The following is a 25,411-nucleotide window of genomic DNA, read 5'->3' on the forward strand; positions in this document are numbered from 1 at the left end:
ATGTAACTGTATCTAAAACTTGAATTTGCTCCCTGAAATCCAACAGAAAACAATTACAAAATTTATTATATACATGAAAAAGAAGTGGAATGGGAACAGCTTTTGAGCTGTCCAGTTTAAACTGAGTATGTGGACCTGTTTAAATTTGCTTCTCTTAAATGGTCCACAGCATTGATAAATTTTCAACACACAGGCCAGAGATCCACCAAAAAGCCAAATATTGGTGTTTCTAGTCTTGGAAGTCAAAAAGTGATTCAGCCAGACACCTGAATAAACGAAGGGACCCCAGCCTAACGGTGGCCCTGGTGGCCTGCAGGCACGGTGCGGGCAAAGCAGATTCTGGCGGCGTGGCGCAGGCAGGGCTTGGTCGGCCGGCGAGATCCCGGCCTGCGGCGCGCACCAGGACGGTCTCGTTGCGCTCTCTCCGTGCCAAGCTGTTGTCTCTTTCCTTGGTTTAGGAGAAGAGTTTTTTTCAGGATTATTTCCAAACCAAACTGCTATAGCGAGCTCCAGTTGTTGAATAAGGCTTCCTTTGTGGGGTAATATAAATAATGAAATGGAGAACAAGAAGTTCCTAATAAGTCCTTGCTGCTGTAGAGCGGCAATGTAGATGTGCTTTGATCTGCCCGAATTTGTATTGTGTGTTACATGTGTTCATCTGCTGAAAAGTGTTATTTTACAGACAGTTGAAAGCCCTTCCTTCACTGAAATGTTGTGCCTTTGCTTCAGAAGTGGGAGTGCGGCTGTTCTGAGGGTGGCACTGGGGCAAATCCTGCGCTGTCCTTCAAAAGGCAAGCACGTTTTGTCTTTTAACTTTGGGGGCCGTCGTTCAGATTGGCAAAGCCTAAGGTCTCCGTGGTTATCGCCCCAAGAGTTACAGTCCCGCTGAAAGCGGGCTCCGGCGTGGCGGACACCGGTGACATAGGAAGAAGAAAGTTCTGCACTGGAGACCTCGCAATTAAACATGTAGGAAACAAGTCATCTTTAAGCAGGAAAAGGAATGCGTTCAGATGTAACGAAAGCACGTTCCTGCCTCTGCTTTCGAAGCTTGCAGAGAAAGGCGCTGCTGTGAACCGAACGCGCTCTCCGTCCCCCGGGTCTGGCCCTGGCGGGGCTCCCCTCCGCTCCAACACCGAACTGTCACATTACTATTATTAGCTGGTCGCTCTCCATGTGCCATGCGACGACCCAGGGCCCGACACCGCGGGTATAAAGCCCCGCGCCGGCAGGGCCGGAGCCAGCGGCGGCGGGAGCGGCGCTGTGCGGGGCTGCGGCGGCGGTGAGTGCGCGGTGAACGAGCCGCTGCGGTGGCGGGGCCCCGCCGGGGGCACCCGCCTGCGGGGAGGTGGCCCCGGAAAAGCCGGGGTGCCGCCGCCTGAGCCGCGGGCGGACCCATAGCGGGTCCCCGGGGGTCCCCTCCGCCGAGCCCTCCCGCCGCTCTCCCTGCGGCGGGCACGGCGCTGCCGGCACGGCGCTAGCCGAGAGCCGGCCTCCCTCCCCCGGTTATTTATAGCTCCGTCGTGCTTCCAGCCCAAAATAAGCCCGGGCGGCTGCCGGCGGTGGGGCGGGGGGGCGGGCTGCGCCCCCCGCCGCGGCGAGGGGCCGGGCATGGCGTGCCGAGCCGGGCCGCGGGGCCGGGGCCGAGGCGGGCCGGGCCGGGCCGGGCCGGGACAGCTGCCGCGGCGCGGGGCTCGCCTGGAATGCGGGCGCCGGCCGCGCGTCGAGACTTTTATGGAAAGTTGCAGCGCCGGAGCGGCGGCCGCAGCCAAGGGGCGCTCCGCAGCCGCCAGCCCGCCCGCCGGGACCGCGCCGAGCCGCAGCGGCGGGGCAGCCTCGCAGGTAAGAGCGGCTCCGGCCGCCGGCGGGAGAGAGGGCTCGGGCGGGATCCCGCGCCCCGCGTCGCTCCCCGCCGCGCACAGCCCGGCCCGCTCCGCTCCCTCGTCCTGCCGCGGGGCCCGGGCTGGCTGCCGACCCCCGCCTCAGCCGGACCCGCCGCGGCGGCGGCGTCTCCTCCCGCCGCCGGGGACCCCGCTCGTCCCGCAGCTCCCTCACGGCCCCCGGCGGCCGGTTCCCCCCGGACGTCTGTCGGGAGAAAGCAGCCCGTTCCGCGCCGCGGCCCCGGTAGGGAGGGCGGGGTGGGCGAGGGCCGCCAAGGTCCCCGGCGTTGGGCAGCGCCTGGGGCCGGGCAGCCGCGGCGGCGCGGCGGGGCTGAGGGGACGCGCCGAGCGGGGCTGGCACCGCGCCAGCCGGGGCTCCCCGGGAGCCCTGAGGGCCCGGGCTCGGGGCGGGGGGCGCGGCTCGTAGGTGGCTTGAGGTGGCATGGCTGCAGGTAGGGCTGGGTCCCCGGGGAGCCCCGCCGGGGCCGGCGCGTCCCTTGCCCCGCACACGGCGGCCCGGGGCCGGCCCGGAGCCCGGCCGGGGTCGGGCAGCCTTGGGAGCGTGCGGGGACGTGCGGCGCGGTCTGCCTTAGCGACGTGCTTGGTTATCTCCATGATGACTTAATAAAAGTGACTTGAAAATCCCTTCTGTTCATAAACCGCATGTCTCTACATAAAGAGGAGCTCGGCTTTGTTGGTGTGGTGTCCAGCTGCAGGGGCACAGGGAGTGCCGTTCACAGGTTCTGCTTCACCCCAAAGTGACAACTGTAAGACAGCGTGGCTGTGAAGAAAATACTGGGCTGCCGGGACAGCTTATAAACTATTTATTGTCACGTTTGATTTAGGTAAATAAGAGCTTCTGCTAACACAGGAAACATCTGCGAAAAAAGCGTGTTTAATGAAACCTATTAGTATTTCGAAAATTAATCGGCAAATAGCTGCATGCTAGAAAACACAGGAGTCTTAACCTTAGATCTCAGGTCTTAAGAGACCTCGAATCTCTTAGAAAAACATCCAATGAAATTGAATTGTAAAATAGTAATTAGTCTTACAAGAGAGCCAAGCGTAGTAAGGAGCACACCGAAGTATGAGGGTATGTCTGGTATATGTAGAAAGCACAGTCTGCTGAAATACAAGAACTGGGTAGGTGGTTTAAGACGTGCCTAAGAAATACCTTCTCTAACTGCATTTGGAATATTTTAAGTGAGTAGTTTCCTCAGTGAAAGAAGTCAGACAATCTGTCATTTCCCGTACGTGGATATTCAGCTTGGAAACTCCTTTAACGAGGAACGGTGGTGCCCTGGCCGAGCCCGCTGGAAGCTAGCTGTGGGAAACGGAGCTGAAGGTTCACGAGGGCAGAAGGGCAGGTCAGGAAGCAATAGGGGTGACCCTTTGCTGTGCACTGAAGGCAGCCGGACCCGCTCAGAGGAAGGTATTACACACAGTCTGGTTTTTATGGGCATCAGCGCTACCAGCAGAGTAGGGCTGGTCAAGTGGAAGCAGCAGCGTATCCCCAGGAAGGGAAGCCAGGGGACCTCTCTTCGCGGCAGGGCCTTAGCACAGGCACAGTGACCACCAGTGTTCGGTCTGAGGATTTCAGAGGACAGGCAGGTAGGCTCTGTGTCCTGTCGTCTGAGAAGCAGCAAACTGCCGTAGTGCTTCGTGTCCGGTATTTTATCCCACCCTGATCTCTAGAAGTCCTGTCAGTGAAGTCAACAAGAGATGAGCTGAAATCATGCTGTTTCGCTTCAGCTGCTGTGACGCAGCGGGGGATGGAGGAGCTATGGCGTGGGGGAAAACACGCCCGTTTTTCTCGTGGGGATCTCGGTTCACAATTTACTGCCACCCGTGATTAGGATCAGCAGATCACTTGGAACGTGAAATCATGGGCCAGAAGATCTCAGCAGGGCTGCCCCCGTAACAGAGCTCTGGAGCCCACGTACCCCATAATAGTACCCAAAGAGAGTAAGGAAATAACAGACAGACCTTTTCTACAGAGAAGGGTGATTTTATTTGTTTAACACAGGAGCTGGACTGCCTGGCACTGTCACATTGAGAGTATTTATAGTTATTTAAACAGACATAGACAAAAATCCTTTATAATAAATATGTTTTTATTTAAAAAATCGTATCTGCAAGGGCTCTTACTAGCGTATGAGACACTCATATGCATATGAGGTCGTTGCATATGCTCATTGCATATGAAGTGCGATAAATTCAAAGACTGAGGAGAAGATTGTGTATGAAATTGAATTATCCCGGTCAGTTGTCAGTAAACATTCTAGTCTTTAATTAGGAAGACTTAATGAAGGAAATCCAAGCGAGTGGAAGTATTGCATTTTCTATTTTATAAAATGTGAAGTTTAGACAGCTGGTGTTAATTGTCATAACTCACTGGCTTCAGCGGAGCTGACGGTTTATGCCAGTTCAGGATCTTCCCCTCTGCACGATAATTTTAGTATCTACTTTAGTATCTGTAATTTAGTACAACAACTGGTAGTGTCATTCCAGACGAGTTACAGCAGGGACGTAAATGCTGAACATCACTCCCCGCTCTCTTTCCCTTTCTATTCAATATTTTGTTAAATATTTTAACATTGTGGACTGTGTTTTCCTCTCCTGAGTGCTTTGGCTGCAAGTAGTGAATTTCCAACTTTCACAATATGGTTTTCTTATATAATGGAGTCTTCCCTGCAAGTAGATCACAAAGAGGAGACAGATGGTAAACGTAACTTAGACTGTGCTGTGAAGGGCTTATTTATAACTCTCAGTAGCCATAGGACAGCAGGGGGGCCTCCCGAAAGGAGAAATCACAGAGGAACTAGACTTAAAGTCCTGGCTTCCTACTCCGGTTGTAGGGGGTAGTATGCAGTTCAGGAGAACGCTGGTGTTTTTCTGCGTCTCGTGTGAGGATGTTAATAACTCCACTGAAAATCAAGAGCTTCTGTGTTTTCTAATGAAGGGGAATTTTATTATTTATAGGAGGGGTTTTTTTATTTGGTTAAAGCTGCACAACATTTTTTGATCAATTGAGGACTCTGACCTTTCAGAAATGGAAATTAGTTAAATTTAAGGGGATGGATTTTGGGACTTGTGAGCCATCAAACCTTCTGCTTCCCTTAAGGGTTTTCTATGTTCACTTTGATTATTTTGCCTAAAGTAAGGTTTTAGGGAGTCTGCATGAAAAGTTTAAGAAGTGCTATGATCATAACAATATGATAACTGATATCGGAGTGGTAGCTTACCCATTTACAGCAAACAAATAAGATGCTTGAAAACAGGCCATTTTTTTTACAGAGTTTTTCTGACCTGTGGCCCAGTTTCCTACGCATTATTGGTTTTGTATTAAATTTTCACTTGAAACTTCTTAGAGATCGCTCTGTGCGTCACAGCCAGCCAAGCCATCCTAGTAATGGCATCTTCTCTTCCATGCAGTTCCAGAGGACCATTGATCAAAGGATGGAGGTTACATTTCTCTTCTAGGAAAAATCTCACTGTAGACCTCCTTTGGAAGTGGAACTGCAGTCTAGTACTTTCAGTATAAACGTAACACCAGGCTAACGTTTCCTGAGATAGCTTGTTTAATCACAGGAAGGGTAAAATGTGGAGGGAAAAAAAATAATTGGACTGGTGCCAGGTGAATGCTAGAGTGACGAGACTGGATAGGCAAAGAAAAGCCTAGTTACAAGCTCAATTAATTTTTTGATTGCGGTTGTGTTTGACATAATCTGGGATGTTTCTGAGTGGGGAGCTTCACTGAGGAGCTCTTCCAGCTTTTCCTGATGTATGATGATCGCAGGAAATAAAAGATGTGACTGGATCTTAAGATTGGACAGTTCCGTAATAGGAGGGCAAATCTCTTGTCAAGTAAGTGCATACGCAAGTAGACTCTTGTTGCCTCAAATAATAAGCTTTACTTGTATTAGGCGAACTCTGTGGGAAAATTCTTATTACAAAACAAGGAGATATATACACGCAGCTTCAATATATAACTAGCTCCTCTCAAAAAAAGATTGCTAGGAAGTAGCTATTGTTAGAAAGTAAAATATGTTAAAGTTTCTTGGCTTGGACAATTTATTACCACATACTTTGGGAAAAGCTATCGGCCGATGATGAAGGCACTGTTCCTCCATGAGTTGTAGGTGTCAGGACTTCTTGACGTGGCCATTTGGGTTTTTTCAGCAGCAACACATGGACTGTGTGGATCTTCTCCTAATGATAAGGCAGATACAAAGGAGCTTCAGCCTGCTGTTGTTCCTGAAGCAGTGGTCACTGCCTCACGGACCCAAGCCAAACCTCAAGGAGTGCTTCTTGTTTTCTTAAAGTTACTGGGTTGTCTTTATTGGAAGTTGCTCCTCTGCCTTGAGGGGTGCCTGAGGCGGGGTCCTCCCGCTGTTCCTGCTCAAGGCTTAACTGCCACGGAGAGGGAAGTGCCAACATGGGCGGTATCGTGTTCAGTAATGCCCTACTGCTTCATATCCGTATCTTTTAGCATCAAAGGTGGAGGTAGGATGACTTGCAGATGCAAAATGTCTTAGCGCCAGCTGGCTAACCTTCAAGCATATTAAGAGTTAGTGATGCCAAAGAGCTGGGAAGTAGCCGAAAGTAATAGCAGATATGGCAGTAATCCAAATGGCAGAAATGTATCTGCCATCTTGAGGGCCCGCAACCTGCTGGACTGGCACATGTTTGGAAGCTCAGACGGCATGAACTTGCAAAGAAAATTTCTTCCAACATTTGCAATCTTAAAGAAAATTTCAAATTTGTTATTTGAGGGAAGGACTGAGTGCTGACAGCGATCTTAGTGACACCGTCAAGGGGTTCAGATAATCAGACGTATTGGAAAGGTTCAAGACAAAGTAGATGCAAAAGCGCAAAAGCTAAATTGTGTTCTCAGATTTGTAAATATAATAATCTTCCTACAATTAATTGCATATAGTAAGCAAATCAGAGTTTGGAATAGTCAGTTTTCAAATTACTTTAAGAGGAAGCCATATAGACAGGGTATGTTGGAGTCGGGAAGGTTAGCAGTAACCTTCGCCTGAGGTGTTTAGGTGAAATGGAATTCCTTGTGAAAGATTATCTTTGGGATTTACTTTTCTGCTCCAGCCCTGTATGAAGGCTTCAAGGTCTCTATGTCCCAGGCTGCTTCAGTGCATGAATTGCACCAGTGCACGATGTTCCTTTGTTTCCTGATGGGCTCGTGCACTACAACTTTTATTCAGCTTCTGTATTTTAAGTATAAAGCTATAAGCCACAAGCGGGGAAGGAGAAATTAAAAACACAGAGAAGCAAAAGAAGAGAACAGAGAAGAACTTCTCTAAGACCTGCTTAGAAAAATGAGGAAGTCAAAGGATTTTACCTAGTTTTAAGGTTATACTGATCACAATGCGGATTTTACTTACATGCATGAAGAAGCTAAAGCTTAAAGACGTGCAAATCGGACTGCATAAGATACGAATGTGTATTAAAGTGTATGGGGTCCTTGACACGACAAGAATGCTAGTGAAGTTATCTGCCTTTCTAGACACAACAGAATTTTAACATGCTATTGCTGACCTGGAACAGTCTAAATAGGAACTAACGCTTTCACATTCATGCGTTCACAAGTAACAAACTGAGGTGGCTTGGATTCCTGTCAGCCTACAGATAAGGTATTTGTCAACTGCGATTTGGGGGGGGAATGACTTTCCATGTTCGTTTGTTGAAAAGGAACACCCAAGTGTTCTCCAGAACACCGCTGTTGAAGCTGAATTTGAAGAGTTTGGGATCTGTAAATCAGGGCAAGGATTGGTAGCTAACTGCTCGTGTTTCGTATATTGTGACTGCATTCATTTGGAAAAACATCCCAAGAGATCTAGGAATCTGACCGATCTGTATAGCTACAGCAGCACTAACGAGCATTGATGACACTGGTGTGTTTTTGAAGCGCCATGTATGACACGACATAAAATTCCCATGTTTATAATGTTTGTAATTAAGAATTAGAGAACTTAAAGGCTAAGAACTACTAAAAACTTAACTTTGCATATCATGAAATGCCCTGACTTTAGTTCCTCTAAACCACAAGTGAGAAGTCCCTGCCAGCAGTAAGCTACTTTTCTAGCCTTTTTACTTCGAGCCCCTTCATTTGCCCCATGTTTGGCACACTGAGTTTTTAGGCTTGCCTGGGGCTCAGGGCATCGGTACAGTACAGACAGCAGTGGCACTGGAGTCACGTCATGATTTCCTTCCTCCCACCAGCTTTGATAGACCTGGTGACTTAAAAGCAGAAGGGGGGGGGAGAAAAAAAAAGAAAAAAAAGAAGAGGCCTGCCCTGAACTTGACGTGCCTGTCTGTTAGGTTCCTAGAAAGTACAGTGTAATTTAAAATTTGAAACACTTTTCTCTTAAAAAATGCAGTGCAATTTCCAGCCCACAATTAAATGATGTAAAAAACTTTCTCTGAGGTATGTATGTGGCGTACGTACCTAACTCATTTCATAGCTTTTAGCCCTAGTTTTCCCTAGAATAGCCCTAGGGGAAAGGAAGGCATTACTTTGTGTTCCCCTGTTGGGCGAAGAGCCGAGAGTCGCCAGCCCAGCTGAGACTCAAGCAGGGAGGCGATCCAGCTGCATCTCTGAAATGCAGGTAGGTCCCCCCAGCCACGGGGCCATCTTCCCTCCTGTCAGCCATATAAAGCACGAAGCAGCATCTCCAGGAGGCTGCGTGGAGTTTTGGCCTGAGCTCTCTGCAGACTTCGTGCAACCTGAGCTCACTGGCTCGTACATCAGACTGAAGTGGAGCGGCGGAGGTGCAGAGCACATTCCTTTCTGCTAGCATGAATACTGAGAAAAACAGTTTCATAACCCACCAGTTGGGGCAGCCAGAGCTTGGCTCCAAGTCATTATTATTTTTTTTTTAATGGAAATTAAAAACCAATATCTGGGTCTATATAGAGGGGTTGTGAGCATGAATAGTGACTCGTAAGCTTGTTCTTTTAATTACTGCTGCATACTTGGAACGTATTCCTGTCTTCAGAAGCCTCAAAGGACCAAATGAAATTGTGATACATCGATTTCATCCTATGCAAACTCATTTACAGGAAGATGGTTAAAGCATCATTTAAAAGGAAAAGAAAGGAATATAACTACAACTGTTTCTTTCAGGTAGAAACTGAAAGCAATCTTAAACATACCAGGTGCAGAGCACAATACAGTAGCCATGAATGACATTGCACAGAAGACTGAGGTACGTAGCAATTTTAAAGTAATCAAAGTAATATTGTTCTTTACAAGTGATGCTTGCAAAAAGAGTAATTACAAACAAGTGTAAAAGACACACAATTATACTGGCAGCCGGCTGGTGTTGCAGTTATTTTAAGACAATGGAAGGGCGCTTGACAGTAGCTTAAGGAAACTTTTCTGATTTGATGGAATCTGTGAAACATGTTCTTACTGTTATTAAAAAAAATATGAAGGAGGAGGGCAAAATAAAAGTACCAAAATATGAAGAAACTTGAAATGTTGGGGGGAAATTCAGGGTGTCATTCGCATCTAATTCTAAAATGTAAATATTAGGCTACTTCAAATATTTCTTCTGCGTAGACTTGCTGAACAACAGGAACAAAAGCAGGAACAAAAACTATTGGTTTAGGTGGAAAATACAAAACATGGAATGGTTTCAGCCACTTTTCTCAGCATGGCTCTATCGAGAGCGTTGCTGTAGCCATCAGAGTAAAAAGAGAGAAAACTTCACAGTAGTTCTGAAAAGCGGGACCTTCCCTTGCGGTTTGGGCACACACAGAGCAAGCATTGGCAAAGCAGCGGCCAGTGGCGGTATCGGAGTCCCGCAAGTCCGGTGATCTTGACACTTTATAACGTAAAGTTATATAACATAACGTATGTTGTATGTTAACATAAAGACTTCTGAGTTTCTCTAAATATTAAAAAAGTCAGTATATGATGCATTGGAAGTGTTAAATGAACAAATAATACTATTTATTTAAAAACCGTCTGGGCTGCTGAAGTGTTGCAGAAGAAAACATACATATTGTTATTATACATCCGTGCCTTTATATCTGTTTTAAATGCTAGGGGTGGAGAGGGGCTTTGGTGACTGCGTATGATTCAAAGCAACGATATCAATCTGTATCTAATTTTTAAAGCCACAGTAATTGAAAATGTACGTTCACATAGTTCATATACTTGGTGACGGAGCTACGCATTACAATTACTTATAGCCTGAGTTTAATTCAATGCTAAATGTTGTTTTGGATACTTCAGTATTTACGACTATTTATGAACAACTACAGTGATGCTTAACTGATGATGGCTAGTGGCACAAAGTCATAATCCCAAAGGCACTTCTGTTTTATGTTCTTACATTCTTTCTAACCCAATCTACCTGAGTATTTCTGTCCATCTGTTTCAACTTTCTTTTTCTTATCTTCATTTCTTCTATATCTTCACCAAGATTCTGCTTTCTTCATCTAAACCCGTCCAAAAATCCTATGTGCCCAAGCTTCACAAGGGTGATGTAAAGGATAAATTTGAAGCTATGCAGAAAGCAAGGGAAGAAAGAAATCAAAGGAGATCTAGAGATGAAAAGCAAAGAAGAAAAGAACAATATGTTAGAGAGAGAGAATGGAACAGGAGAAAGCAGGAGGTTATTTTCTTTGCCAATATTTTGTGTTATTTTAATATTATATGTGAAAATAATTTCACATTATTTTAAGACAATAATATTGGAATTTTACTTAAGGTGTACAGTTTACTTTCTGTGTTTCATCAACTAGATGAAAGAACTGCTTGGATCCGATGAAGACGATGACGCAAAATCATCTAAAATAGAAAAAGGTTATGTTCCAAAGCTAATAGGTATGAAAGGCCCGATTTTAAAGGCCACAAAATTCACTAGATAAGTAATGGTTGTAACTATTGTATTTCATACTGAGGTATGTATTTCGTATTCACAGGAACAGTTAAAGGCAAGTTTGCAGAAATGGAGAAGCAAAGGCAAGAAGAAGAAAGAAAAAGAATGGAAGAAGAAAGAAAGCGCAGAATTGAACAAGATATGATTGAGAAAAGAAAAATTCAAAGAGAATTAGCAAAAAAAGCACAGGAGGTATGTTCATCTGATCGCAACAGTCCGGACATAATTGTAAACAATCCACACAAGAAGAAAGGTTTTGTATTGATCAGAAAGATTTGATCCTAAGATTTCCGATAGCGGTGAGTTACATGGGAGATGCTCAATGGGAGGGAAGTGGGGAACAATGTTCAGAGAATCTTCATCTGCAGTTCTTCATGGTGACAGTTTTTTCAAGCACTGAACTGGAGTTACAGATGAAACTGGGCAGGCATGAACCTGGCAGGGAAGTGAATCAGGCACAGGTTTTGGGGTCGTATGCGTACAAGAGTTTATAGACTTTACTCAACTGATTTTAAAATATCCCTTATATTTTACCAACCCTTACTTCAGCCAGGTTTTGCTTATACGTTAGTGAATATAGTCCAGTGATAAATTAACTAAGGCAAGCAAGAAGAAATGGGAAAATGCCATAGGCAGGCAGAAATGAGACGATACTAATGCAGTAAAAATCATAAATCGTGAAGATTCAGGGGATGTTTTATTCCTTGGATGATTTGTGAGTCTTTATTGCATATATACGTGAACAGACTCCAACTTTTGTTGATGCCAGTAAAGCAAATTTTGTCTTTTGTAGAATTTTGCATTGGGGTATCATATTGAATTCCTTTTGTAAGTTTTCTTCAGTGCTGCACATAGTGCCGTGCGAGTGAACATCTCAACGACAGACTAGAACCATAAGCAAATTTTTATTTAACCAGAAGACAGCAGTACTTTATTCAGATTTGGTTTTGTTGTAACAAAAGAAAACCAGTGCCAGAGGACGAGTCAGTTTTCAACAAGGACTTGGAAAGTACTTTCTACTACAAGTTTTAAAATTGTTAAAACTGGACTCTAACTGGAAACGTACCTAGCATATATTTAGTCTACTCTGAAAGGCAGAAGTACATACCATGTAGAATTTTAGAAAGTACATTAGTTTTAGACAGCAACATATAAAGACACCATACGAAGCAAATACAGCGATAGGCTTTTTGCAGGAGTTGAGGGGAAGACGATGTCACTTGAATCAGAAATAACCAATGAGCTTGCTTTAGCTTTTTTTCTTTTTACACAATTCTGGAGTGCTTAAATGAAGAATGGACATCTAAAGTCCTCTTCTCAGTTTGTCACTGAAGTGTTAAGACTGCTTTAGCGTACTTTCTGTATGATGATCTGTGTCGTGTTCCCTCTTCCTCAACATGCTAACCTGCCTGAAGTATTCCAGCAAAGGTTCGATCATTACCATCTCTGTGAATTTAAGTGCTACGTATATATCACTGATACAAAAAGAATTTCCAGTTCTATGTTTGCAAATCTAAGGCAAAGAGCCAAAGTAATGTAATCATGTGAAATTCTCATTTAATAGATTGATGACTTTAACAATACGGGAACTGAATCAGCAGCAGAGGTAATCAGATTTTTTTAAAGAAATGTTCACCTACATTTTTATTCACTTTGTTTCATTATTTTAATTTGGGCTGGGAAAACTTAGAAAAGGGCACACGAATACCGAATTGAAATTTAACCAAGAAGCTAACAAATCTTTGACGTATACAGAACTATATGTCTGCACTTGAAATGAATTTATTTAAGTTTGAAGTAGAGTCTGCACTGTGAATATTTTGTGGTGGATAGTTAAAAAACACATAAAATGTAAATATTCAAAGCCACCAGCATGATTTGAGGTATACTGGCAATGATAGTCTAAGTCCTCTCGCTTTGGAAAGTATCTTCTTAAAAGCTCTTTGCCTTAAACCTAAAAGGGGGTTCTGTCAATATGCAGATGTTTGAACACCTTACCTAGTTAGCTGCTTGTTTTTTAAAATTGACTAATTTACCATATGGATCTGGATTTTATGTCTTGCAAATATACGTTTAATTTCAAAAATCTTGGTCCAAAGGTCCTGTTGCCTTTCACTAACACAAGAAATTCACATTCCTACTACAGTTTTGGAAAGACAAACAAACAAGAAAACCCAACCCATTAGTTTTAAGTTATTTGACAGTATCTCTGTTAATCATGGTATTTTGTGAAAAAACTGGGCAAAATATATTTTGGCAAGTAAGTTGTGAAAATAGTTTTGAAGCAGCAGCATCCTTCAAAACAAGCCTGACAAAAGCTCTCTAGAACTACAAGCTTGTTCCAACCACTGTATATATTTTACTTAGTAAATATAACACTGGAACTAGAGCGTGTTTCCAATTGCTACGTGTTCAAAATTTCACCTGTTCTTCCCCAAACTGTGAATATTTATAACTAACAGTTAACAGAAATATGTAAAGAGATTAAGGAGTTTGCCAGCAGTTATGTTTAAAATATAGTTCAGCCTTGATGCTCTTCAGATGTTACAAGAAAACTAGTGAGTGCCTCAGGCAGATGGGTTTAGTCTTGTTGTTAATACTCAACACAAGTAATTCTTTTGGAAGCTTTGGTGCACAAAGGCGAAACCAGCAGTTTCATTAAGAAATGGGTCTGTCTGGAAGCCAAGCTTTATGAAAATATAATAAATATCTTTTTGGACAGGAAGGGGATGATTCACTGCTAGTTACAGTAGTGCCTGTAAAACCCACCAAAACACCTGGGAAGATGAAAATAAAGTTTGAGAACACAGGAAAGGAGAGAGCAGAACAAAGAGAGAGACAGGATGAAGAAATGAAGCTAAAATATGAGGAACAGAAACAATTCCTTAAGGAAACCAAGTGCCTTTCATTTGTCATGGTAAACCACTCATCTAAAAATACCTAAGAAATAATTATGTATTATTTCAGATGTAACTATTTCATTTTTCTTACACAGGGTAAAAGTGAAGATAATGAAACACAAGAGCCTCTGTCTCCTGGTAAGCTGAAAGTAACATTTGAAGAACTTGAGAGACAAAGACAGGCAAATCAAAGGCGGCAAGCGGAGGAAGAAGCAAGACAGCGTTTAGAAGAGGAAAAACGTGCCTTTGAAGAAGCTAGACAGCAAATGGTAAATACATGTTTTGTTCCTGCTGAATTTTCACATAGGATATGCTTTTACATTCCCTCCTTAATCTGATTGTTCTTTTTTCTTATTCCTTAATAATATTTCAACCTGATACAAGTCTGAAAATAGTATCACTAAATTTTTGAAAGACGTATTTTTGACCTTAGTTCTAAGTCAGTAACCACACTGGCATGATGCTTTAGACATTCTTTTAATAAAACCAGGAAATTTATGTATTTTAAATCTGGCAGCAATCCTAGCAGGTTTTATATCTACACTTTGTAATACCTTAGGCTGTAAGCCCTCAAGAAGATAATTAGTTGTCTGTTTTGTTCTCAAATAGTGCTTCAGATGTTTCGGTAACGAGTTTTTGATGAAAGCATTCTGTAGTAACAGAATGCTATTTCTTATTTCCATATTTATTTATAAAAGCGATAGAAAAATACATCAGTTACAACTTTCGTCTTATGAAGGAAGGGAAAAAAGACAGGTTAGCTCTTTTGTATGGATTGATGTAAACAACAATATACCCAAATTGTCAGAGACGTAGCTCACAATTCCTGCTTTGTATTACTTGCAAAACTGCCTCCATGTTTGTTCTTACTATAAGCCGGACTTTAGTTGGCTTTAGTTGATCTTATTCTAGATCGACTATAAACAGACCTCACTATAGTTTGTTCTTTGATCATACTAAAGGAATCACCCACTTAGTATTAACATAAGACACACCAGATAGGTTAGTTCTATATTTCCTCACTTTAAAAAATGCTTTTGGAAATGGAGTATAGTGAAGTTCAGTATTTAAATATCTTTCCCCTGTACAATCATGATCATTATGACTTTGTTAATTCACATACAAAGAAGATGCATGAGAAATGAGATTTTAATCTTTGATGAAATCTTTGAAAACGTTATTTCTAGGAGTTTGTTAACTTCAGCTTAAAAAGGGTATAATTATGAATGGACATTCCTGGCCAAACAGCTCAAGATCACTATGTTGACTATATTTCAAAAACATTCAAGAAACTGATATTCTCCAAGAACAAAAACAAGGCAAAATAAACCAACACAGAACCTCCAGAAAGCCTAAACACTGAAATTCCCAACCGGTCCAAACCGAGAGGCTCCTAGCTTTAGGCAGACACCCAAATAGTAGTTTACTCCTCCACCCCCACCTCCAGTACATCACTTAACTTTTCTGTGCCAATAACCTTGACATTTAGTCAGTAATGTACTTTTTCCTTTTTATGTGGGGGTGGGCAGGGGTACTAGTGAAGGGGAAGAGGAAAGAAAATAAAGGAGAGAGAACTTCATTAAGTCACTAGCCATTCTAACGGGAGTTTTGTTCACATCTCCCACCCTTAAGTATATGCCTTTATTAACCAAGTAACATAAAGTAGTTGACAGATTCTCTAATCGAAAGACATTTTCTAACATGCAGTTTTATCTTGTATCAGTGGTTGTCAAAATTTGAATTAAAAAGTTTTCTTAAAGGAGTTCAGCAGTTCATTTCCTTCAATCCTTTCTTCCCTATGAATTCCAAATAAAAGATTCCTGTAATTCCCTTAACTGTCTACCCCACATACCAGTCCCAGGGCTGCTTGCACTTCACAGAGATCTGGGGTATCAGTACCCTGACAGCTCCCAGGCAGTTTCCTCCATTAACAAATAAAGAACTCCGAGGTATCTTTTGAAGATGGTTCGTTCTTTTGTTCTTGATTGCAGTTTGCAAACCACAGGCTTCTCTTAGCAGACAAGTGTTCACTGGCGACAAGCAATAGTGAAGAGATCAGAGTATCTCAATTCCCTTTCTTCAGTGATGATTAAATGTCTAAAAAGAAAAGAAACAAAAAACTCAGTCTGGAGTAATAGCAAAGCATTAATCGATTTAGTTTTGCTCTAAAACTCTACAGCAATTTTTTAACTGGTAAGCGTGTTGGTGAAAACAATTTCTATGCAAATAAAGACTTGATGGTATAAAGGTCTATGAAAGTGATGTAAAGAAAGTGAATAGGGAGTGATTTACAGTAAAGGATCTGACCCCAAGACAATAAAATACATACTTCGTTGTTCAGCCTTTTCCTGATAACACATATTTCTTTGAATTACACACTCAACAGACTTTCAAGGATTATGGAAGCTACATGTAGGATACTGAAAGACGTTTCTTTTTTCCGCTCCCTGGCTAAAACCAAAATGTTTCTTATAGGAACCAAACTCTTGATAGATTTTTTCCTCTGGCACAGAAAAACCTTTATAAAAATATCAGAAAGGAATTAATGGAGTATTTATTTTCTATAAAGAATATTTTTATGTTTGCGTAAGTCCTTTCTGTTTTTTCTTCTCCCTCTTCTCTGAAGATGAATGAAGATGGCGATGAGGAATCTGAAAATTCTGTTAAAGAATTCCGTCCTGGTAAACTCAGACTCAGTTTTGAGGAGATAGAAAGACAGAGGAGAGAAGAGGAAAAGAGGAAAGCAGAAGAAGATGCAAGACGACGCATAGAAGAGGAGAAAAGAGCATTTGCTGAAGCAAGGAAGAACATGGTATGCCATTCTTGTTTACTATATAGTTTCATTTTTACTTAAGTCTCCGATGAACTAGAAAGCAGCTCTAGGAGAAAGCTTTAAAAGCCGTTAGGAATGCATGCTTCATCTCTTTCATTAATTAGTTCACCTCACTATTTATTAGGAAGGTGGGGGAGGGGTAAACTAATCATGTTCCTTTACTGGAAATCACCACAGAACAAGCCCTCCTCACAGCAAGCCTAGAAAGGATTTAAAATAATGTAGTCAAAACCAGATGTTGTGTCCAACAGGTATTATTATGCTAGATGCAACAAACTTGGAAAGCAAAAGGTTTTCACAAGGAAGGTTTGTTGGTTTTGGGTTTTTTTTTTTGAGCGGTGGAAGAGCAACTGCTTTTACTTTTCCTAGTTTGTCTCCCTGCCTTTACAGGGTGTCCACCAATCAGCGCTTACTAGCTGGAGAATAATTAACAGCATACTAGAACATTGCTCACTGCAACTACAAACTTTATGGTCATCTGTGGCCCTTTAGGAAGGAAGAACTAAGAAAGCTGAACTCAGCTAATTGATGGTTTTATCGTATTTCATTGCTTGGCCAGAGAAACAGAAAAAGTAACTTGTGGCATTTACCATTAGACCAATTAGTAATATGGAACCTCCTTAGACAAATACGCAATGACTTCTAAAATTGATTATACTGAAGACAAGTTTACAGAGACCTAGGACTGACATACTGACACTGCCTGAAAGCAGGGAAAGATGCCTGATTCCAGAGGGCAGCAACATCATCATTTATAAAAAATAACGGTCGCGGAGCTTTTCACTGTGTTCTTCATGCTTATTCCAACAACTTCAAGTTTCAGCAGGCTTTTGGGTATAAGCCAGTTACTTATTAGGTGATGTTAGGAAATACAGTACTAAATTACACAACTGCCAACTTTAAGTATTGTTTGTTTCAAAAGGAAGGGCAAGACACGCCATTCAGAACTGTGGAACAACCAGCCCATCTGGCAGTGTCTTCCGACATTCCCCTCTGTGGTTTTATTGGGAAAGTCCAACTGCATGCCTAATAAAAATTTCTTCATCATTCAAAGCAATGCTTTTGAGACAAATTAAAGCTTTCTATGACTACTAATATTGCTAGCAGTGCTCCCTCTGCCTGAAAATTGGGACAAAGACAAGACCTCTACCCTGAAAGACTACTCAGAGAAACTACAACGTAAATTTATACTTGATAATGTACTGGTAAGCAATTATGGAAAATAGTGTCTGTCCAAACCTCCAAAGACAGAAAATAGAAGCTAAATCCACTTAAAAAAAAAAAAAGTGCTGCTGGACTTCTGCCATCACAATTTTTATGAAAAGCCAGCAGACAACTGAAGGAAAGCAAAGAAAGTACATGCTGTCTTCAGGTTTTTCCTGCTTTCTTGAGAATGAATCTCTTTTTCTGCCTCAGTGCAGCAAGAACCTAAGCTTAAGTGTTTGGGCAAGAAAAATCTCACTGATTAAACAGGGTTTAATCCATTAGATGCAGCACAGACTATGATTGCCCTGTAACAGCAGAGTGAAGACATTCAGTAATGTAAAAAATTAATTGAAAATGTATTTTCAGCATATACATTAATGGAAAATTTTCTGTTAATTAGCATCCTGATTATGAACACATTTTCTGTTACTTGTAAAAGAAAATATAAGCTCACGCTTTCCCTGTTTTCCACAGCTACACAATGTAGCAGCAATGCAGATGTGCTTTTAAACGTTTTTAAGAACATATTAGTCACCCCTGTAAGAAGCAGTAAAGCCTCACGTTCAATTTTTATTTAAGCATTTAAATTAAGTAGTTATTTTGGAACCTTTTTCATGTTTGTTAATTTTAATTTGGTTTTGAAAGTATAGACACACAGAAGTAGTAATATTGTTGCTGGGACACAAACGCCACCTCCTTTTGGAAGGATCTCCCTATTTCATCACATGGACTTGTACTACAGCTACACTTCCATGCTTCCCACCATCAATGTGATCCCCTTCAGACTGAAGCATTCATCTTTCATCCCTGTCAGTCCTGTTCCGTTAGGGACTGCATAAAGATCCCGTCTTAGCACGAATGAAAGAACATTCTACTTCTTGTCAGTCACTGTTTGCCCACTGACAATCCAGTAACTGCTGCAAACTGCACCTATTACAGGACTGTTTCTCACTACCACCTGTTCCCACTTTGCAGAGAAAAACCCATATGGTCTCAGTTCACAAAATACAGCTAAAAGATTTACTGAACTAACCACAAGGGTTTTTGTGCATCCCACAACTCAGCTGAATTTATTCCTGTGTTTTTTAACCAGGAATAAGTTGGCTTACTGTCTTTCCATAACTAATTCAACAACCCAGAGCATACAGCTGCGAGTGTTTGCCAATACACACAGCTTCTGAGGTTGATACGTACGTGCATTGGTAAATTTTGAATTAATGCTTCTATTCACTTAGTTCTGTATCTTGAAGTGACGAGCGTATGAACTAATGCATCACAAAGCAAGAGACTCTCACATTTCTTTGCTAATTTAGCTGTGGTTAGCCTCTGAAAACTATGTGGCTATGCATTGTTTTCATTAAAGGAAATAGCTTACAGCTTTGTTTTTTTACTCCAGTTCTCCATAACACAATTTAATCAAATATGCTCATATTATGCAAAACGAATGAGGAATGGAAGGAATGGTGGGGCTGAAGTCCAACTCTAAGTTTACTCAGAGGGAAAATCTGAAGGAAAGCTATAGTGAATAGCAGTATTTGAATGGGATTGGCCCCAAAAACTATTGAAAGAGCTGTGACAAATAAAAAGGATATGGGCAGAGTAGGTCGCCACAGCGGCACGAATCACGATGGCACAAACAGCAGCGAAGGTGTAAGTTACAATGGCAGTAAGTAGCGATAAAGAGAAAAGGGGGTGCAAAAGAACCTTTTAAAAATAAAATAAATTTCTGTTTCTTTATAAAGCTAATCAAAACACGTTCTCAAATGAAAGTTTTGCTCCTGTAATTCTTTCTAGCATTTGACTGACTGCTGTTGGGAATGCCTACAATGCGAGGCACACTGGGCTCGCCAGTGTTTGCCACAAGGCTTTTCAAACATGTGCTGATTAAATAGTGCCTAAAGCCACATCAGCACAGTTCTAGATCTGTGTCTGACCTCGTCTCACACATTCATCTACAGACTGTTCCTCTTGAGACAATCTTTGTTATTAAGTTTATATAGTTAAATGCACAAACATACATTTTATACGTTTTATCAAGAAGTTATTTTAAAATCTTCAAGCATAATTCATGTCATGCTACAGCTTCATTTTTCAGTAATACTTGGCTTCAACAAATTCAGTCTGATAAAACACTTCTTCCTACACTCCCTGCTTTTGGAAGTAACGAAAGTCACCTTTCCTAGGCCCTATCATCTTCTTCTGAATTAGTCTCTACAAAATAAGCAAACTGCTTATGAATGACCATCAAAGCCTGACCCTACTCTGAGAAAAGGACAGAAAGGAGGAAGCCCTTGCTCTGGGGTTGTACAAAGCAGCAGGCCGGCAACATCACTTAATATAATCAATTTGTGCACAAGAAGAGTTTCTTTTAGAAAATTCTACTCGGTTATCCTTACTGGGAATACTAATATCGCTTACAAACAGGAGTAGAGTTCAGTTTGCTTAGAAAAAGATTCCAGATGTATGTACTTCAGTGTTAAGAGCAACATTTCAACACAAGCGCTTCGTCCAATGATAGTCTGGGAAGTAAACAGGAGCGAATTGTTTCAGGTCGCAAAGCTGCATTTAGAGGACATCCTCGCCACCATCTTGCAAAAAAGACTGCATTTTAATGAACGCCTTCAGCTTCATTATAAAAGTTTAGCGTTGTAATAATGAAGAGCTAAAGTCAAATCCAACACCCCCCCCCCCCCAACACACTCCCTCCCAAAACATTAGAGGAATACCCACATCGCCATACTGCATCGTGCTGGACTGTGGCAAAACACTTGGTTATTGTTACGTACTAAAGGTGTCTCAGCAACGCTGTGATGTCATCACAGGTACCTTCCGGCTGTATCATTAATGCTCTCAATTTCCAGCAGGTGCTGGATGATGAATCACCAGAAATGTTTAAAACAGTCTCTCAAGAATCTCTCGTACCTGGTAAACTGGAAATTAACTTTGAGGAGTTGCTGAGACAAAAAATGGAAGAAGAAAAGAGACGCACAGAAGAAGAGCGTAGGCAAAAGTTGGAAAAGGAAAAGCAAGAATTTCAACAGCTGAGACAAGAAATGGGAGAGGTTTGTATAGCAAAGGGTGTGTTAAGCATGCTCGGAATAAAAATACAATAGGTCAGTTAATTACTAAAATCTCTAACATTGTATAAAATAAGACACATTTTTTTAATCACTAATCTACCAGGAAAATGCTTTTATCCCTTGCTACCCTTGAAGTGAAAACACAACTTCAGATTTGTAATTCTGTATTACAGTCACTGCTGAAAATTTTACAGTATTACTAAAACAATGACATAATATTTACAATATTGGGAGAACAGAAACATCTAGTTCCCAGATGAATACACAAAGATGAAAGGAGGGAAGAGCAAAATTCTTGCTTTTCCCCAAGGGAATGCTGTGTTAAGTAATTAGGAAAGAATTACAGTGCTTCAACTTATTTCTAATCAGTGTATCGAGACTGTCACAGTTGATTTTAAAAATCACACACAAAATTTGCTTTGCATACCAAATGGCTCAAACACCGTGTTCGTGAACTTTACACTTCAATTTGATTTGGTTGTGGGTGGCAATTCTTTGTTATTCCCCTTTGAACGTTAGAGGACATTTATTTATGTTAAGCGAAGCTAGAGTAATAAAGGCTCTAGATTGCAAATTCTTCAACTAAATTTTGTATTACATCCTGGGGAAGAAGGGAGAGACAGGGACACCCAACTACAATGCACGTGCATCTTTACTGTCAGTCAGAAGTCTCACAAGGAGGGAGTAAAATATCAACAATTACAGCTTGAAACATGGTTTGACTACCAGGATCAAGATCTGCCAGGATCCAGGCAGATCACAACTGCCACTTGATTTCCAGCCACGACATCCTGAAATATCAGCTGCTTTTTACAGAATTAAAAAAAGTAATTATTTTCTGTTTGACAAAGTGGCTGTATCTTAGAAAATTATTTCATATCATATTGCAAGTAAGTCAGAAAGGTAAATTACAGATCCAGGACAATTAAGTTTGCCTTGCTAGGTGTCTGGGTTTCCGAGTCTGTGAAGGGTGGTTTGTTGACAGCAATCCTCAAACAAAGGGCACATTCAAGAAGATATTTGAAAATCTATGTCAAGTTTATATGTGATTCAAGCGCAGTAAGCCTGAGACTAGCGAGGGAAAAAAAGAAGTTAGAGGGAAAAGGTCTCTGTGCTGATTTCAAATAACTAAGAGACACGTTCAGGTGTTTTAATTTACACCTATCTGGGGGGAGAACAGGTAGCAAAAATGACGAGGGCTTTTATCCACCTTACACATTCTGTCATTTCTGAACAGCTGGAAGAAGAGTCTGAAACTTTTGAGCTAAGCAAAGAATATGAAGAATTAATAAAGCTAAAAAGAAGTGGTTCTATTCAGGCCAAGAACTTAAAAAGCAAGTTTGAAAAAATAGGACAGTTGTCTCAAGAAGAAATACAGAAGAAGATTGAAGAAGAACGAGCTAAGAGAAGAGCAATGGATGAAGAAATCAGAGAAAGGGAAGCTGAAAAATTTCAAGAGGTAAGCTGCATTCTGCATATGTTAATGATATCCTTAACTAGCACACTAACGATCGGGGAGCCGACAGTGCTGCTGCTTTCACCAAACTTTGCTGGATTTCCAAAATGTTTTTCTACCTTCTTTCCTGTTCCCTCCTTTGGACGCATGAGGAACTCTCACCTCAGCATCCCTAAAGGAAACAGCATCCATTTATGATCACTCATCTGCTCAAGCAGAGATCTGTGTTTCTGCTCAAATTCCTCAATTCAGCATCTTAACAACCTGAAACCTGCCAGCCTGAGGGTTTGAAACATTCACATTTGAGAACTGATCTGTTAATCATCATAGGAATTGCTTCTCCTCTGAACTCTAATTCATTCTCAACTGTATGAGTTAAAAAACCCCACCAAAACCAAACAATAGCATTTCAAGATCAAGTCTTTTTATTGTCTGTACTCACTTCTCAGGGTAGAGCAGAGAAGGATGCCTACTTTTCTATGCTTCAGACTGGAACCTCTTCCGTATTGTCAGAGGGGAAAGCCAAGAAATAAAGCTATCAGTCTAACCGGTAACTCAGCGCTATGCTCATTGTGACCCAAAACAGCAATGTGAGCTTTCATGAGATAATCACATGGTAGGGCAGGAAACTGAACAGTAGTAAGCCTGACCTGAGCCTCCTTCTGAGGTTCCTGTCCACAGCAGTCACTTCGCTTCGGCATCATCTCAAAGCCCATCTTTTATTTCTGAGCTTTTAATTCGGTGACTGACACTGCAATTATGTTTTTATAACGTCAACCTGTGTTAGGTGTCGAAGCTACCATAACATCATGGCACGAAAGTCAAGTCACTAAGGACTTATCATTGCCACAAGACAGTATTCAACTTCTATATGAAAATAAGTATTTAGAAGTATTTTCCTACTTAACATTTTTAAAATTACTTTTTCAAGTATTTTGCTCTATGCCTGGGATAAACTCTTATGAGACTTGATCTTAAACCCAACATTAAACAAACCTCTAAGAAAAGAGGACGCTGGGCAGCTTTGCTCAGTTAAGAACTACTGCTCTACAAGACTAGTTTTATATCATACACATTTAAAAAGGTAATAACTAAGTCCTGTTTCCCCTCCCCCCCGCCAAGGATGATGAGGTAGATGTGAGACCAGCCAAGAAGTCCGAGGCTCCATTTACTCACAAAGTAAACATGAAGGCCCGTTTTGAGCAAATGGCAAGAGCCAGGGAAGAAGAGGAGCAGAGGAGAATTGAAGAACAGAAATTACTACGCATGCAGTTTGAACAAAAAGAAATTGATGCGGCGTTACAGAAGGTATAAATTACAAAGTACCTTTTCTTCAGCCATAAGTGTCATTTAACTTAGCTCCTGATTACCACTGATGGCAGCACTGCCAGAGGTATGAAAGGAACATTACACTTGTTTGAACAGCTGCTGTGAATTGCCGCAATAACGTAAAACAGCTTTTGGTGTTTTCACATTCTTGAAGAGTATGAGACATACTGCAAAGAAGGTTCATCGTATCCTTTGAGTAGCCTGAAAAAGGAATCTACATTCATGCCTATTTTACCCCAAGATTCCAGCCTCATTAAAATCCATTTCACTGCCTGTTCCATATCCAGATTCAGTGCATGACGTTATCTAGTGAGCATAGGGGTGGCATTTCCCCTTCTCAGAAACATGGTAACTTTTCCGTAATCGCATGTGTGTCATTAGCAGTCGTACTGCTATTGCCACTTCAAGTGTTCTAAATCGACTTATTTTGAAACAGAAAAGGGAAGAGGAAGAAGAAGAGGAGGGAAGCATTATTAATGGTTCTACTTGCGAAGATGAGGAAGATCAAGCTCGATCTGGAGCTCCCTGGTTCAAGAAGTCACTGAAAAACACATCAGTGGTTGACGGCGAGCCAGTGAGATTTACAGTTAAAATTACCGGAGAACCAAAACCTGAAGTTACATGGTGGTTTGAGGGGGAAATGTTGCAGGACTCTGAGGACTATCAATATATTGAAAGAGGAGAAACCTACTGCCTTTACTTGCCAGAAACCTTCCCAGAAGATGAAGGGGAATATATGTGTAAAGCAGTCAACACCAGAGGCACATCTGCCAGCACCTGTATTCTCACCATTGAAAGTAAGAGTTAGCATTTTAATTCGCTTCTCAAATATTCTTCTTGCAGCTTTCCTATTACAAAATCTAATTATCTCTTTCTCTTAACCCTTTTATTTTCTAGCTGATGACTACTAATGCTCTCCTTTAGCTGGAATCTTTCTTCCCCTCAAAACTTTCTTACTGCATCATCTCTCTCTCTGATGGGGCCAACTAAAGAAAGCAAGGATATGCATTGATTTGTCATACCTGCATCAGATAAGAATAACCTTCAAATTGTGAGAGCGTCCAGGTTCTTTGCTCAATACAAAGCATTAGTATTAAAAGCTAAAAAGAAGGAATCACTGTATGAAAGATCAACTAAAGGAAACGCTGAATTATAATAGTGCTCCCCCATTTGAAGACCAACTGTTGTGTAACAGTATAAAGCTAAACACAGTCTGGAGACTTGGGTAGTAGCGTAAATCTGTTGGTACATTTTGCATGAACACTGAATATTTAAGCTGTTTTCCTGTATCCCAGAGGCACCGAACTGGCAAAAGGAAATACTTATTGATGATTTTCAAAACGCCCAGTGTACTATTTTTAAAGAATAAAAGATGACATAACTGCTCACTTCTGTTGTTTTGTTTCAAAGAGCATTAGTTCTTCTGTTTTAACATGGGCTTGCATTTAAACTCTTATGCTCTTATTGACCTATGCAGTTGATAATCCAAGTAAAAACTATCTCAGCAAAACTTGTCATAGTCTCTATGGTACCGGCATTTGCTTGTAAAACTTTCATTTTTTCATTGCTTAAATGATACAGGAACAGTTGGTGACAAAATACGAGCCTATCATAGCCAAGGTGATAGGAAGCAAGCTTTAAGAAAAATATTCTCAGAAAGTGCCTAACTTCTCAATCTTTGTTCTCTCTTAATGCAATAAATCTATTGTTGCATCTCTAAGCATTGTCTTCCTAAGGCTGCTCTACTATTTTTCTCTAAAACCTCTTGATATCAACACTAATGTCATCGTGCTAACACCGAGTTTTCAGCTTAGCTTA

General features: G+C 41.5%; 2 protein-coding genes across 20 annotated transcripts in view; one reads left to right on the forward strand and one right to left on the reverse strand.

Annotated features, from left to right (window-relative positions):
- The first annotated feature begins 1,022 nt into the window (after nucleotides 1–1,022).
- NEXN (nexilin F-actin binding protein) lies at nucleotides 1,023–24,981 on the forward strand. 14 transcript variants are annotated; one of them, XM_064455360.1, is made up of 14 exons: nucleotides 1,023–1,279; nucleotides 9,025–9,106; nucleotides 10,331–10,522; nucleotides 10,653–10,734; nucleotides 10,833–10,981; nucleotides 12,354–12,395; nucleotides 13,512–13,706; nucleotides 13,785–13,958; nucleotides 16,316–16,501; nucleotides 20,590–20,790; nucleotides 22,046–22,267; nucleotides 23,387–23,572; nucleotides 24,030–24,390; nucleotides 24,491–24,981. In XM_064455360.1, the coding sequence occupies exons 2-14, from the start codon at nucleotides 9,080–9,082 to the stop codon at nucleotides 24,502–24,504; spliced, it is 2,031 nt and encodes a 676-aa protein (XP_064311430.1). In that variant the 5' UTR covers nucleotides 1,023–1,279; nucleotides 9,025–9,079; the 3' UTR covers nucleotides 24,505–24,981. The 14 variants fall into 14 exon arrangements, with proteins under 14 accessions (XP_064311430.1, XP_064311431.1, XP_064311433.1 ...); XM_064455361.1 differs by having other exon boundaries at nucleotides 9,029–9,106; XM_064455349.1 differs by lacking the exon at nucleotides 1,023–1,279 and adding an exon at nucleotides 1,596–1,839 and having other exon boundaries at nucleotides 9,029–9,106.
- The window catches only part of FUBP1 (far upstream element binding protein 1), a 36,962-nt gene continuing 26,238 nt past the window's right edge, over nucleotides 14,688–25,411 (reverse strand). For all 6 annotated transcript variants that reach the window (XR_010373457.1, XM_064455367.1, XM_064455370.1 and 3 more), the window contains one exon: nucleotides 14,688–15,786. Coding sequence is in view for 5 of the 6 variants with exons in the window: in XM_064455367.1 (XP_064311437.1) it covers nucleotides 15,769–15,786 (18 nt within the window). In the remaining variant the exon portion in view is untranslated. The remainder of the gene's footprint in view (nucleotides 15,787–25,411) is intronic.

This window comes from Phalacrocorax carbo, chromosome 6 (genome assembly GCF_963921805.1).
Source record: "Phalacrocorax carbo chromosome 6, bPhaCar2.1, whole genome shotgun sequence".
Classification (NCBI taxonomy): Eukaryota; Metazoa; Chordata; class Aves; order Suliformes; family Phalacrocoracidae; genus Phalacrocorax; species Phalacrocorax carbo.

What these genes read in the sequence shown, in the direction of transcription:
- NEXN (XM_064455349.1), top strand. Translation starts at nt 1,609, where the DNA reads ATGGCGTGCCGAGCCGGGCCGCGGGGCCGGGGCCGAGGCGGGCCGGGC. An exon ending in TTATGTTCCAAAGCTAATAG is followed by an intron (nt 10,735 to 10,832) that starts GTATGAAAGGCC and finishes TCGTATTCACAG; the next exon opens with GAACAGTTAAAGGCAAGTTT. An exon ending in AAGAAGCTAGACAGCAAATG is followed by an intron (nt 13,959 to 16,315) that starts GTAAATACATGT and finishes TCTTCTCTGAAG; the next exon opens with ATGAATGAAGATGGCGATGA.